The 14,232-nt window shown below is 34.8% G+C and overlaps 1 protein-coding gene across 1 annotated transcript in view; it reads right to left on the bottom strand.

Moving 5' to 3' along the window:
- LOC138713300 (sphingosine kinase 1-like) overlaps positions 1–14,232 on the bottom strand; it is a 193,170-nt gene that overhangs the window by 20,617 nt on the left and 158,321 nt on the right. The window contains exons 3-7 of the mRNA XM_069845286.1: positions 12,267–12,366; positions 9,590–9,710; positions 6,820–7,037; positions 4,046–4,373; positions 1,372–1,511 (exon numbers count right to left, since the gene is read on the bottom strand). Of these exons, the coding sequence (XP_069701387.1) occupies positions 1,372–1,511; positions 4,046–4,373; positions 6,820–7,037; positions 9,590–9,710; positions 12,267–12,366 (907 nt within the window). The remainder of the gene's footprint in view (positions 1–1,371; positions 1,512–4,045; positions 4,374–6,819; positions 7,038–9,589; positions 9,711–12,266; positions 12,367–14,232) is intronic.

Raw genomic sequence — 14,232 nt, 5'->3', positions numbered from 1 at the left:
AATGTGCATTACCATAAATAACATCGTTATCTCAGAAATTAGCAATGTGCTAATGAAAGTTCTAAAATCCACAATCTTTTTAGCTAGAGAGTTGAAATTTTTACTGAATATGTATATCAATATCATAATCATACATAGTAAATTTCAATCTTTTGTTATAACACTTTTTAAAAAATTAAACTTTTTTAAGAATCCTATTATTTTTTGAAAAATCTAATTTTTTCTTAAAGATAACACTACATATTGTGCAATGGAGCATTAGTAATACCCTACTCTAATTTTTTTATTTGTGAAAAAAATATATATATAATTTCTTCAATGTTCAAACATTAATAAAGAAATAATACTGCTTTACATATAATTCTCTAGCAATAAAACTATGCCGAATACAGCCAATCAAATGCTCCATTTCACAACAGAGATACTAATGAATAAGTATGCCAAGTTTCATCACTCTAGCTTCAACCACTGAGAAATGAAATGAAATGAAATGAAATGAAATGAAATGAAATGAATACTTGTGGTTGAAAACTTACAACATTTCTTTTTTGAGATAATTAAATTTAAAGTTTTCGTTACACATAACACAACTTCTACCAATTATGTAAAAGTATACTCATAATTAAGATATTTAGATAAAATTTTCATGAAACCGTACATTTTTTAGCATAAAAATAAAAAAAATTATAAAATTGCTAAAAATTCGACTATTTTCAACAACAGAGCATCGCCTTAAATTTAATAGAGAGACATATTTTATTAATGCAATCCGATCATTTTGTTTCTATATTTGGCAAACTGCAAAAAAATGTCAAATGCTTAATAGGATTTATGTTACAAGAAGACAGCTCTAACAAAATCTTACATCTACCTAATAAAACATGCTAGACATACGAGATTTTAGGCTTTTGCAGTGATAGTGTCCAGAAACACTTTTGGATATTCCACTGTATGCTAGAACTTAAGATTCCAAAGTTTCAGAATGACATACCGGTTCCATCTTCAGAGTAGTAAATGTACCAGAAAGGTTTTTTACACTCATTTGAAGGCATAAAGACCCATAAGAGTAGGTTACTCTTTCTGTATAGTAATTGCTTTGTATGTAGTTTCAAAATGTTTGAGATGTTATGCTCCAGCAAATGAAATACCCAAAAGTATTTTTCTATGTCAGCCGTGTTTATACAAGTTACTCTAGTGACAATAATCTTAGTACTCTACCACACAAATTATCGTGCTAATACAGATCTCTCTAATTAAGCAACGTATTTCTTATTATTCAAATGAAAGAAATAAAGAAAAGAGAGATGAAGAGAGAAAAGACAATGAAAGAGAACTAGATTCTGAATTATACCTATGAATAAAACTACAGACCTGTAGTAGTTGTCCTCGACTAATACCAGCACGTATCACCAACAACCAAATGATTCCATCTGCCAACTTGGAGTTCGGTGCAAACAAGCAATCAGAACTAAGATGTGACAGGTAAGACGCATGAACCAATACGAATTCACCTACAAACAATACAACAAATTACTCTACATGTTTATGAACAAGTATGTTGACACGTCACAGACAAAAATATAATACAGAAAAATGGATATAAAATACAATTTTATGTGATTTGTTCTTTATACCTACAATTAATTTACTACCAATATCCAATTTATCATAATTTTTTAATTGGTTTATTTTACGAAGTGCGATGGTAATCTAGCATCTGAGTGAAATCAAGGTGATAATGCCGGCAAAATGGGTCCAGGACCCAGCACCGAAAGTTACCCAGCATTTGCTATTACTGGGTTGAGGGAAAACCCAGGAGAATATCTCAACCAGGTAAATTGTCCCAACGAGAATTTGTACCTGAGCCAGTTTCACAGTCTGACATACAGACCACCAGTGGCATAGCGTCAATGTAAGCTAAAATGCTCGGCTTCCCCAGTCAATAACTCCATAATAAACCTGCAGTTTATTAACAAAATTATTTATTATTTTTAATACAATTTATATTTACACGTTAAATGTTGTGATGCGGCAGCTTAGGATGATTTGTGATGCAGCAGGAACCATGAAGCCTGCACACACCAGCTTCCAATCCCCTCCACTGCGCTACAAACAGGCTCGTTTCTTTCACGCATTCTTCAGTGTAACCCATACCGCAGATTTTCCATCCCTTTCTAACTAAACTATCCTGGTTGCAAGACTCGCAAGAAGCTAGCTTTGGCATTGGAAAGAATTTAGCTTCCGAGTTATCCCTTTCGTGAGTTGTGTTCAGTTGAAGTGTTAGTGTGCACTGTGGCTGATATAATAAATAATAAGTGAAATAACAGTTGCTGACATTAATTCATGTAAATGTCAAAAATAATCTTCTGATAAAGATTTTAAAGTTGACTGATGTAATTATACTAACACTGTATCTATTGACTGTTAATATTGTGATTTCTCTAAATATGACAGGGAGTGAGCTAATGTTAAATTATACATATATGTGTCTATTTGATAGAGATATGTATAAATCAAATCATATTTTACTACCATTTGAGGTGATGCCTTATTGGTGTTACTTATGAGGTTCCAACCAATCTTCGGACTACTGACTAGACATGAACTACTATTTATTTTAAGACTATATTTTTGCAATACGTTTCCTCACACTATTCCAAATGGTGGACCTTTCTCATAATTTAAACCATCGAACAATAAGTTTAATAATAAAGAAAAATGGATCACCTTTGAACAAACTACAAGGGACATGGGTCACTTGTGTTGAATGCTGTTGCTTAAAATATCGAACGTCTGGCAAATGTGGACATGAATATGATTTTAAAACGACAGAATTGTCTTAGTTTATTTTCAAACAGGCCCATTAATATTCCGGGAACTTACCTATTATAATTAAGAAAAATCATATAATAAGCTTTAAAGAAGAATTATTTTGATATACTATAACTCTAATATTGATGGTGTAGTTGCATATCTTTGGAAGTTTCATCTTTCTGCTCTAAATGCTTAGTAAAGTACGGGGTTATTCATAACTCCGTGAAACATTTTAAAGTTTAATAACAAATAAAGTACGAAACATACCGTATCATGGTAATTGACATGCAGATAGAGAGAGAAACTCTCCAAGTTTTTTTTAATAAGAAAAGCCCACTCTTACTTGCCGTGATTTATTGATAGGTGGCAGTAGTTATCAATAATGGCAAAATGACGTTTACTAAACGTGAGCAATCGTTTTGTATGTTGAAATATGCAAGAACCTCGTCAAAGATTTGAAGTAGACGGTTTTGCTGACTTGCTCATCGCGACGAAGCAACTTTTCATCTCTCTGGAAAAGTGAATCGGCACAATGTGCACATATGGGGAACTGAAATTTCCCGTGCAGTGATAGAGCATGTGCGAGACTCACCTAAGGTGAAGGTCTTCTGTGTGATTTCGAAAGAGACGGTGTATGGGTAATTTTTCTTTGTAGAGTCCACCGTCACTGGGATGATTTACTTGGACATATTACAAAACTGGCTGATGCTTCAGTTGAATGAAGACACCAATGGTTACATCTCTCAGGAAGATGGATCTCCCCGTCATTATCACATAATCGTGCGAGAGTATCTTAATAAAAATTTACCACACAGCACGAGAAGATGACGCGTTAATGAAGTGGCCACCACGATCACCGGATTTAACTCCGTGTGACTTTTTCTTGTGGGGGTTTGTGAAGGATATTGTTTATGTGCCTTCGCTCATTGCTGATCTTCAGGAACTTCGTCACCGGATTACAGCTGCTGTGGCTCTGGTCAACAGTGACATGCTGGGGCGTGTATGAGGTGAGATGGATTACCGCATGGATGTATGCCGTATTAGCAAAGGTGGAAACATTGAGCATCTATGAGGTATATAACAAAACTTGGAGAGTTTCTCTTTATTCTAGTGTAAAGTAATTTGTTATTCGTTGTGTAGTTTAGTAGTTACGAATTTTTTTAATGTTTCATGGACTTATGAATAACCCTGTAAATTAAACTGAAAAGATGTCTTTGTTGTAATTTATTACCTTCAATAGAGCTCCAGTGATCAGGGACGGGTTGAGTGAGAGCAGGTAGTTGTGAGGGAGGACCATACATGCGCACATTGCTGTTAGGTCTCCGTGGTTGTATGTCTCCACCCCCCTGCCCACCCATGTAAGAGCCATTGTCAGCCACAGACCGATATTCTGAACCTGCTGTGGAGAAATACGTAGAGCGCCGGGAAGCAGCAGAGTAATAGGAATCAAGTCTGGGACGCCCAGAGTCATCTCCATCTGTCAGTTCCTCTAGTGCATGTCCCAAAGATGTCTCCAAACTTAATGAATCAGCAACAGGATCTTCATCACAGTCTGCTCCCTACACAAAATACAGCGAAAAGTTACATTACCACTACTACTGCCAATACTGCTACTATTATTGCTACTGGTACTAGCACTACTTCTTCTAGTGTTACTTGCTGCTAGTGTTATTACCCATTCATCCATCTACCCGAGAGTAAATTTATCTTTAGGATATTTTTTCTCTATTACATCAAGCGTATGAATAGTATAAGAAGGAGAACATGAGAAAAAAAAGGCTAAAAATAGGAGAAATTTTTTTAAATATTCTTTTTATCTTATCAATAGATAGTGGCATTAGTTTCGTCATTCCTGAAACTCTTTCACCATTATATGTGCCACTTAATTTCATCCTTCATCCTTTTACACTGCCGAGCAAAAAAAAAAAAAAAAACGCAACACTTGAATAAATTTGAAATATCAAACCGTAATACAAATTATAGCATTACTGTGTGCTTCTATGGACCTCTTTGTGTTCGGCAAGTGTTAATTCATGTTTTTGGAAGAAAAGTTTACCCATTGGGTGGTTTATGAACCATCTTTGCTACTTCCTGTCCCTTAGTCTGTATTTATTGCTGTGACATTAAAATTTACAATCCTAAACACAAGCAGCTAAAACAAATTTACAACATTTTTGTTTTCTTTTTTTTTGCTTATAATGGAATTCTGTGATATTGAACTGAGTTTTAAACAACGTTTAAGAGAGTTAAGATGCCGTTAAAACCCATGAAAGCTGCTAGAGCAGTGGCGTTGATAGAGGATGGCCGCATCTTACGTTATGTGGCTCAGGTATTGCATACAACTCTGTTGACGGTTTCACATACAGTGCAGAGGTACAGGGAACTTCGTTCATATTCTCGAAGACCGGGATATGGTAAGAAAAGATTAACTTCTTGCAATAGATGACCAGTTCTTGCGCCTTGAAGTGCTGCGTAACCACAGCACCACTGCAGTCTAAGCCAGAAATTGACTAGAAAAAGTGCGAAGTGTGAATGTCTGTGAGTGTACTATGAGGAGGAAGTTACATGATGCTGGCCTGATCTCCAGAAGACCTGCTCCTGGCTCAGAACTTACAAAACAACATCGTCAAACTCGCTTACAGTTTGCAAAGGAAGATCAGGAATGTGCTGAGGAACAGTGGAGAACAGTTTTGTTCTCTGATGAGACCCAATTCTGCCTCAGATTCCCAGATGGAAGAGAAAAAGTGTTGAAGAGGACTGGAGAAAGGTATTCTCCATGCAAATTTTCATCAAGGACAGCATTTCATAGCCGTTCAGTGATAGTGTGGGCAGGCATCAGTTTTACTCTACAAATGGACCTTGTCTTTATGGAGGGAGAGTTTCTTACTGCCCATCGCTACATGAAAGAAATCCTTGGGGAACGTGTTCTTTCTTTTGCATCATTTATTGGTGACAATTTCGTGCTCTTGGAAGACAGTACACGTCCTCTTGTGGCACGATATGTCCTCCAGTACCTCAATGAAGTAGGGATCCAACTCATGCAATGGCCATCACGTAGTCTGGATCTTAACCCAATTGATCATCTGTGGGATATTTTAGGAAGGAATGTCCGTCACCATGCTTCAGATACTCTTCAAGAGCTACGGGGCCATGTATGCAACACCTGAGTCACATAACTTAAGCTGTGGTCATCCTCTACCAACGCGACTACTCTAGTGGTGTTCTCGGGGCTTAACAGCATCTTAACTCTCGTAAATATTGTTTAAAACTGAGTTCAATATCACAGAATTCCATTATAAGCATAAAAAGAAAACAATAGTGTTGTAGCTTTGTTTTGGCTGCTTGTGTTAAGGGTTGTAAATTTTAATGGCACAGCAATAAATATAGAGTAAGGGACTGGAAGTGGTAAAAAAAGGGTGTCATAAACCACCCAATGAGTATACTTTCCTTTCCAAAACATGAATTAATACTTGCTTATGACAAACAGGTCCGTAGAAGCACACAGTAATGTTATAATTTGTATTATAGTTTGATATTTCAAATTTATTCAAGTGTTGCGGTTTTTTTGCTCGGCAGTGTATTTTCAGTTTTCTTCTATCCTCGACCACATCATCCAGTCATCTCTTTTTGAGTCTCCTGGCAAACATCCTACCATTAGACTTTCCTCTGTAGAGCTTTTGTGGAGACAACATTGATTGTGGTAATGTTGCTGATGATAGAGACAATGAAGATAACAATGTCGGTGATAACGAGAGAAGATGACAATGATCACAGCAATGGTGACAATAATGATGTTGATGAGGGACCTCAACCAACGACAATAAGGCAATAAAGATGTTAACGAGGGACCTCAACCAAGGATGATGACGATAAAGGCAAAGATGATGACAACAATGGTGTTAATAATGGCGATGCTGATGAAAAGCAATACGAAGAGGAGAATAAGGGGGAGGATGAAACAATATTGCTGTATCTGACATCCCATCTGGTTACCTACAAACTTACTTGAAAGGGACGGTAACGAGAATTGATGCTGTCATGGTAGCTGCGGCTAGGATGCACTGGAGTGTACGAGGTTGCTGGAAATATGTCAGGTGGTTTGCTGCCTGTATCAGCACAATGACTGGCACTGCGTGTCAGTCCACCGACATAATTTCTTGGAGATTGTGCCTTACACCCTGACACAGGCAGATACCACAGCTTGCCACGGTATGTTCTCAGTCCTGTAAACATCGCACCTCATCAGTATGTAATCAATCCTATAAACATTCAGATGTTATCAGTCCTTTAAACATCCAGCTTTACACATTGTGATATCATCAATATTTATAGAAACATTAAGATATCAGTCCTGTAAACATTCAGGTACTATAAGTTCTGTAAATATTCAGGTACCATCAGTTTTGTGAACATTCAGGTACCATAAGTCCTGTACATATTCAGGTACCATTAGACCTGTAAATATTCAAGTATCATCAGTTCTGTGAACATTCAAATACCATCAGTCCTGTAAATATTCAAGTACCATCAGATCTGTAAATATTCAAGTACCATCAATTCCGTGAACATTCAAGTACCATCAGTTCTATGAACATTCAGGTACTATCAGTCCTGTAAATATTCAGGTACCATCAGATCTGTAAATATTCAAGTACCATCAGTTCCGTGAACATTCAAGTACCATCAGTCCTATAAACATTCAAGTATCATCAGTCCTGTAAACATTCAGGTACCATCAGTTCTATAAACATTCAGGTACCATCAGTCCTGTAAACATTCAGGTACCTACTATCAGTTCTATAAACATTCAGGTACCATCAGTTCTATAAACATTCAGGTACCATCAGTCCTGTAAACATTCAGGTATCTACTATCAGTTCTGTAAACATTCAAATGCCCTCAGTCCTGTAAACATTCTGATACTATCGTCCTGTAAAAGTTCAGATACTGTCAGTCCTGTAAAAGTTCAGATACTGTCATTCCTGTAAACATTCAGATGTCATTAGTTCTGTAAACATTCGCATATTATGAGTTCTGCAAACATTCTCATACCATCAATCCTGTAAACATAGATACAGAGATCTTGTTTCACTTCTGCAAGAGTATAATACGCAGTATTTTTCTACGAGGTGTTTTACCACTGGCCGATCTTGGCTGGCTGGTAACAATGCATCACTGTTGGATAGAATGTTGAATAAATGTCTGCTACGTGTGACTGATCCTTCAGTACATTGTGTTTAGTTAAAAATCTGTATAGTGAATGTAGCATTAAACGTAACAGAACCATGACATGACAGCTTGAACCATTCCATTAACTGTTTTTTTAGTTGGTTATTTTATGTCGCTTTATCAAATGCTATGATTATCTAGCATCTAACTGAGATGAAGGTGGTAATGAAATGAATCCAGGATCCAACACCGTAAGTTACCCAGCATTTGTTCTTATGTGTTGAGGGAAAACTCCAGAAAGAAACCTCAACCAAGTAATTTGTCCCAACCAGGATTTGAATCTGGGCCTGCTAGTTTCACGTCAGACATGCTAACTATTATTCCACAATTATGAACTCCATTAACTGGAACCATTTACACAGATTTAAGAGATAACTACGTACAAGTAGAAGATTTGTAGCTTCAGAGTATTTATTTCAAGTTTGTGGAAAATATATAATTCAGGGATGACGCATTAAGAGAAGATCCAGAATTCTATCGAAGTACAGAATAAATCTAACATTGCATTTTTATGTGTGTTTTCTGTTTTTAAAATAGGTGTATAAGAAACCGAGTAATATTGCAAAACCAGCTTGCAATACCAGTTAGTACTCAAACTCCGTGATGGAGAATAATAACTATTGCCTGTAACAACACACAAATTGACAAATCAACAACATTACTCGATAACAAATAGAGCTGGCTAGTCATTATGTACACGTTTCTTATTCTGCAAGATGAAATTTTCTTTATTATCTTTCTGATTACTGGTACACCAAACTTTTAAACATATACGTTTACGTTGTAAATGTAGCTTTACAGTCACAGAATTTGAACTCTTAGTGAAGGATCGGCTTACGTATTTTGATTTCATTCAACATTGTAGGAGCAGTATACCGCATAAAAACATTAGATATGTTGGAATGTATAAAGTACAGTATACAATAAAAATATTTTATATATTCAAACAATGCGGACGAAATGATAACACAAAAGGTGTCTATATGAGTTGGCTTTTAATTGTTTCTGCTGCTGCTTATTCGTGTTCCTTCTAAATCATGTTCATGAAAATCTTCTATATTGAACTCTTTCTGTTGCGAATGTTTTACATTGTGTACACGTAGAAAATATTCTTCTCATGTTCACTAATATTACAGTTCTAAGATGATCTGATGATAGCCGACGCCATTTGTTGTTTACTGTTTAGGGAAATTTTTAGTGCTTCACTTGCTGCTTTTGCCTTATAGCAGCTATATTTTGACAGTAACTTCCAATTTACTAATAATTTGGATTTGCATTTGGAATGAATTTCAGTGCAGGCGAATTCATGTTTATTTGGTTTTGTGTCTTTTGATTCTTTTTCTTTTAAATCAGTGCTGGTGATTACATTTTAATAGTGACTATCGCTCTTTAACCTACATAAATATGTGTACAGTCTATAATTTGTGTAGTTTATATCATGAATATAATAATGATCATAAGAAAGTTACGAAACCTTACTTACTCAGTTGCTTTGAAAAGGGTTAGTTGCATGCCCATTTCAAAACAAAGGCATCAATTTACTCACCTATAAGTCTTGCAACGCTCCATACTGTGAACCTTTGCCCACCAATGGCCCGCAGTCTCTCAGATTCAATATCAATATCCGAGAGGAGACCCCAGCCCACAGAAAGGAAGGAAAATACGAACTGTAATGAGAAAAGTTCAGGATGAGACATCATCTGTCTACTTTTAACTCTCTTAACCATGATGAAATAGGCTATAAGTGTTATAAAAACTAAATAGTTAATCCAGCTAATTAAAGAGAGAAATGGTTGATATCTGTGGTGTCAATACGAGTTTTAAATTACAAAAATGAAATATTTTAAATTTAAATTAGTTTCTTTCTCATACTTCAATCCTTTTGGTATTATATTTGCCTTTGTCTCATTATATGGTTCTTTTCAATATTAAACTTGGCTCTGATTGACTGGACGGTATGACTTCTGGTGTTCCAAATAAGACTTCAGTACGATTCTTGGCATCTCTCAGTGCAGTCCCTACCCGGAGATCCGATTGAGGGACTATTTTACCTCTAGAGAATTTTACGCTGAGGGACTCCATGAATCATAAGCAGTCAAAAATATAGTGGGACTGCGTTGGTGTTAATGAAGCTTATGTGGGTACCTCTTTGTTACTTGTTAGCTTAAACAACAAGTTTAAGCCCCCTCACCACGACAAGGTGAGTACCCACGAGATCTGGAACACATTCTTCTATATTGTCTATCCATAAACCACAAAAGAAGTAAATTAAAATCATCAATACCAGTTGCAGAAGACACAGCCCTGCAGTATATATTGACTACACCCCAACTCTGGCTACTAGCAACAGGCATCTATAATGAACATCGATCAAAATACCCCTCATTTCAAGTGAAAAACAACTGAATAGACTACAGTGGACTATAGTGGACTTTATGTTGTCAGCAAACAGCTGGATACATTAAGAAGATTGATTAGTTTCTATTTCGAAAACATTTAGTACAACTGTCAACATTTTGTTAAGAACACATGTAAATTACGTTTAAAACCACATTGGCTAGGTTTAGAAGCAAGCAGTACAATAAAATTCATGGTTATGAAAGATCGGTTGTGTTGTATTACGTGACACACAAACAACCCTTCGGACGCTGCTAATTTGATCCCTTCATAAAAAAAAAATCATATTTGAAAAATGTTCTATCTTTGAAAGTAGATGCACTAGAATGTATCATATTTATAGATGTTTTTCATATGTTTTTCTGTTTGTATTTCATTCACAAAATAAACTTCAGAGGATCATCATTCAGATCTGATCTAAAATATAATTAGCTGAAAATCACAACGGGACAGCAAAGCTAATGTCTGAAAACAGGAAGTCCGTAATTTATATTTCAGGTAGTGGCAATTATAGAGCTCACAAAACCCTCATTCTATTAATACGCTGACTGGAAAGCTATTTGGGTAATTATATTCATTCATCTACAGTCTTAATTATGACGACCTGTAGCATATATTCCACATCCATATGTCTTCACGTTATATGGACTCTACCTTTACCTTAGAATTGTCAGATATTTAACATGGCAATTATAGCGGACGTGAAGTTTAATTTCATTTGAGAGAGCATTATGAAAACAAAAACTCACGGCAAATTCTTTAAATTCAAAATATTTTTAATAATTACATTCACGTGATATGGTAACTGTTGCCATACTTAAATTGATAACCTTTTTAATTCTCTCAAATTTGACATTTTTAAGACAAAGGTCAGTATAGGTAGGACCATTTATGTCTGAATTCTTATCATCTATCAAATTTCACACTGCAGTGCAGGTGCAACTGATAAAGAAATAGTAAACAGATTGGAAAGTTTATCTACTGGTACTTTATCTGTTTACAGATTGTAGTATATTTTACCAGCAGAGTAGATAAAACTGATAAAATCTTAATCCCATAAAGATATAGAGACACATTTTGGCTCACAGGTTATAATGGAATTTTCTATTTCAAGAATCTTTATGCTTACGATCCAGAGATATATATATATATATATATATATATATATATATATACATATATATATATACATATATATACATATATATACACATACATATATATATACATATATATATATATATATAATTATTTTAAGATCCTTTCTGCGAAGTGGTAGTACTGTAATGAGAAATATGTTTACTTTGCATTCAATGAATACAAATATAAATATTTCAACTCAAAACAAAAATCTTTTGTGCTACAACTGTTGATTCTAAATTATATCTAAACTAGTGTTCTTTCACAAAAGGTCATGTAATGATAACAATTAATTGATTAAAACTAATTCATTCTGCAACAATACGTGTATATTTTGTTCCAAGACATCTCCAAAGAAATAAAAGAAAAATGTATTTGCTGTAAAAACTGCGATGTCGAATCTACTACTATGGCAGGTAAATGACTGACCAGTAAATGGAATTTGGCGGGATATTAGTAGGATTAAAGCTACCAAATATAAAATTAGAAGTCATATTATTATTATACTCCATGTCAAGATTTTAATAATTTATTGTAGTTTATGAATAACTATAATGTAAATGACACCACGTATTTCGCGTTTTTAATATTAATGTGCAAATGAAGTGTCCAAATAACGCACTTTTGCAATTCTAAATTTCCAGTGGAATGTTCTCCTCGCTTACAAATTAAAATAGATGCTGTACCTGAGATTTTGTTTCCACTCGAACTAAATCCATCGGTGCAGACCTACATTTGATCACAGCCAGTGTAGAGATAAGAATCGGATTCTGGTCAAATGGCTCTCTGAAAAATACAAACATCCCATTATGACAGAGATGTAATATTATGTAATTGCCAGGTGTTAACTATAAATACACAAAAAATAATGGAGCATCCTAAAAAATTAGAAAATAAAATAAAATAAAGTAAAAATGAAAAGTGTTTCCCTCCCTATTTTTAACATAAAAGGATTTTTGTTGAGTTGTTGATCATTAGAGAAGAGATGTTTTCCTCTAGAAATGGGGCATAAACCACCAATTAGCTCAATTTAGTTAACTTTTCTAAAATAAAATTTTAAATATTTTTCGCCACAGTACTGTTATGCATTGTACATACCAGTATTTAAGCAGAACAAGTACTTCAACATTACAACAAATCATACTGTACAGAAATAAGTAAACCCTCGATTCAACGGACAATTTTTTCCGGACATTTTTATTATTATACTAGGGCATTCGAAAAGTAATGACAACATAATTACTGTTACACACTAAATTTATTTTGGTTACTTTTGACATTATATAAGTCAAATATAGTCCTCTGCCATGTCAACAATATGTTCCCAAATCCTTGGAAGATTGTGAACTCTATCTGCAGTATCATTTCTGGATATCTGGATATCGAACCAAAGTTCTTTGGATGCCAACTCTTGATTGAAAGCGAATGTGGGTTCGATTCCACTTGGGCTGATTAGCTGGTTGGTTTTTTTCCGAGGTTTTCCCCAATCGTAAGGCGAATGTCAAGTAATCCATGGTGAATTCTGGGAATCATCTCGCCAAATACCATCTCACTATCATCAATGCCATCGAAGCTAACTAACTGAGTGGTTGATACAGGGTAATGTAAGCTATTGGAGTGGGAACCAGCATGAAGTGTGTGTGCTGCGTGTTTGGTGCTTGTTGCCATGTGTGAGTATTGTCGAGTTACAGTGATGTAACTATTCATATAAGCCCACAGTTTCCTCAACAATTTATGGAATAAAAGTGCAGTCAAAAAATCACATACCAATGACAGGAGGTGCTGAAACTGGCTGCCTTCGTCAGTAGTGACTCGCCATAAAAAATAGGTGAAGTGCTGTTCACATACCAAATAAATGAACAGTTTTACCCATGTAATAAGTGGGCCTACTATTCGTAAACTACGTACAATTTTACTAGTTCTAGAACATATGCAAACAAGAAAATTAATTTATTTCAGGACTCACCCAATTTTTTGCATAACAAGTCAATCCTCCTATCTTTTAGTGATGTAGCATTCCGAGTGAAATTTTCAATATTTTCAAACAGAAAAGCTTCTTCCATCAGAAGAATTTTTTTTAAAGTTATTTTATACAACTTCTCTATTTTCTTAACACGTTTTAAAACAAAGAACAAGTGGAACTGTAGGTCATCCAGAATTTAAAACTTTTTTTTTATCCTCATATATAAGTCTACAAAACGGCATTTCTAATAAATTATAAACCGTGTCATTTTCAGGATACATATTTCGCATTCATCAATATTTTCTGTGTATTTATACCTAAGTATTTGTATAATAGCACTATAGTAATTAAATATATAATATACACTATGATTTAGGATTAATATACTATATACAGTTATCAATAATACAATCTAAATACATCAAATAAAATAAGTTAATATATACGTACACACCATTAAATTACATGTGTACATTTACGCACGCGTTAAAATTTCAAATACATAATCTGGAATAAAACTGGCAAGCTCATGAGCTCATGAGAAGATTAATAATACACGCTGCAAAAAATAACTTTTAAATATTGCGAATGTATGTGGCGTGTATCCTGATAAAATAACATAGAGCCAGCTAATTTACCGCTGCAGGGGTGGCAGCTTGGACACAAGGAATAATAATACTATTCTCGAG

This window comes from Periplaneta americana, chromosome 14 (genome assembly GCF_040183065.1).
Source record: "Periplaneta americana isolate PAMFEO1 chromosome 14, P.americana_PAMFEO1_priV1, whole genome shotgun sequence".
NCBI classification, from domain to species: Eukaryota; Metazoa; Arthropoda; class Insecta; order Blattodea; family Blattidae; genus Periplaneta; species Periplaneta americana.
This window is presented reverse-complemented; position numbering and strand designations above follow the sequence as displayed.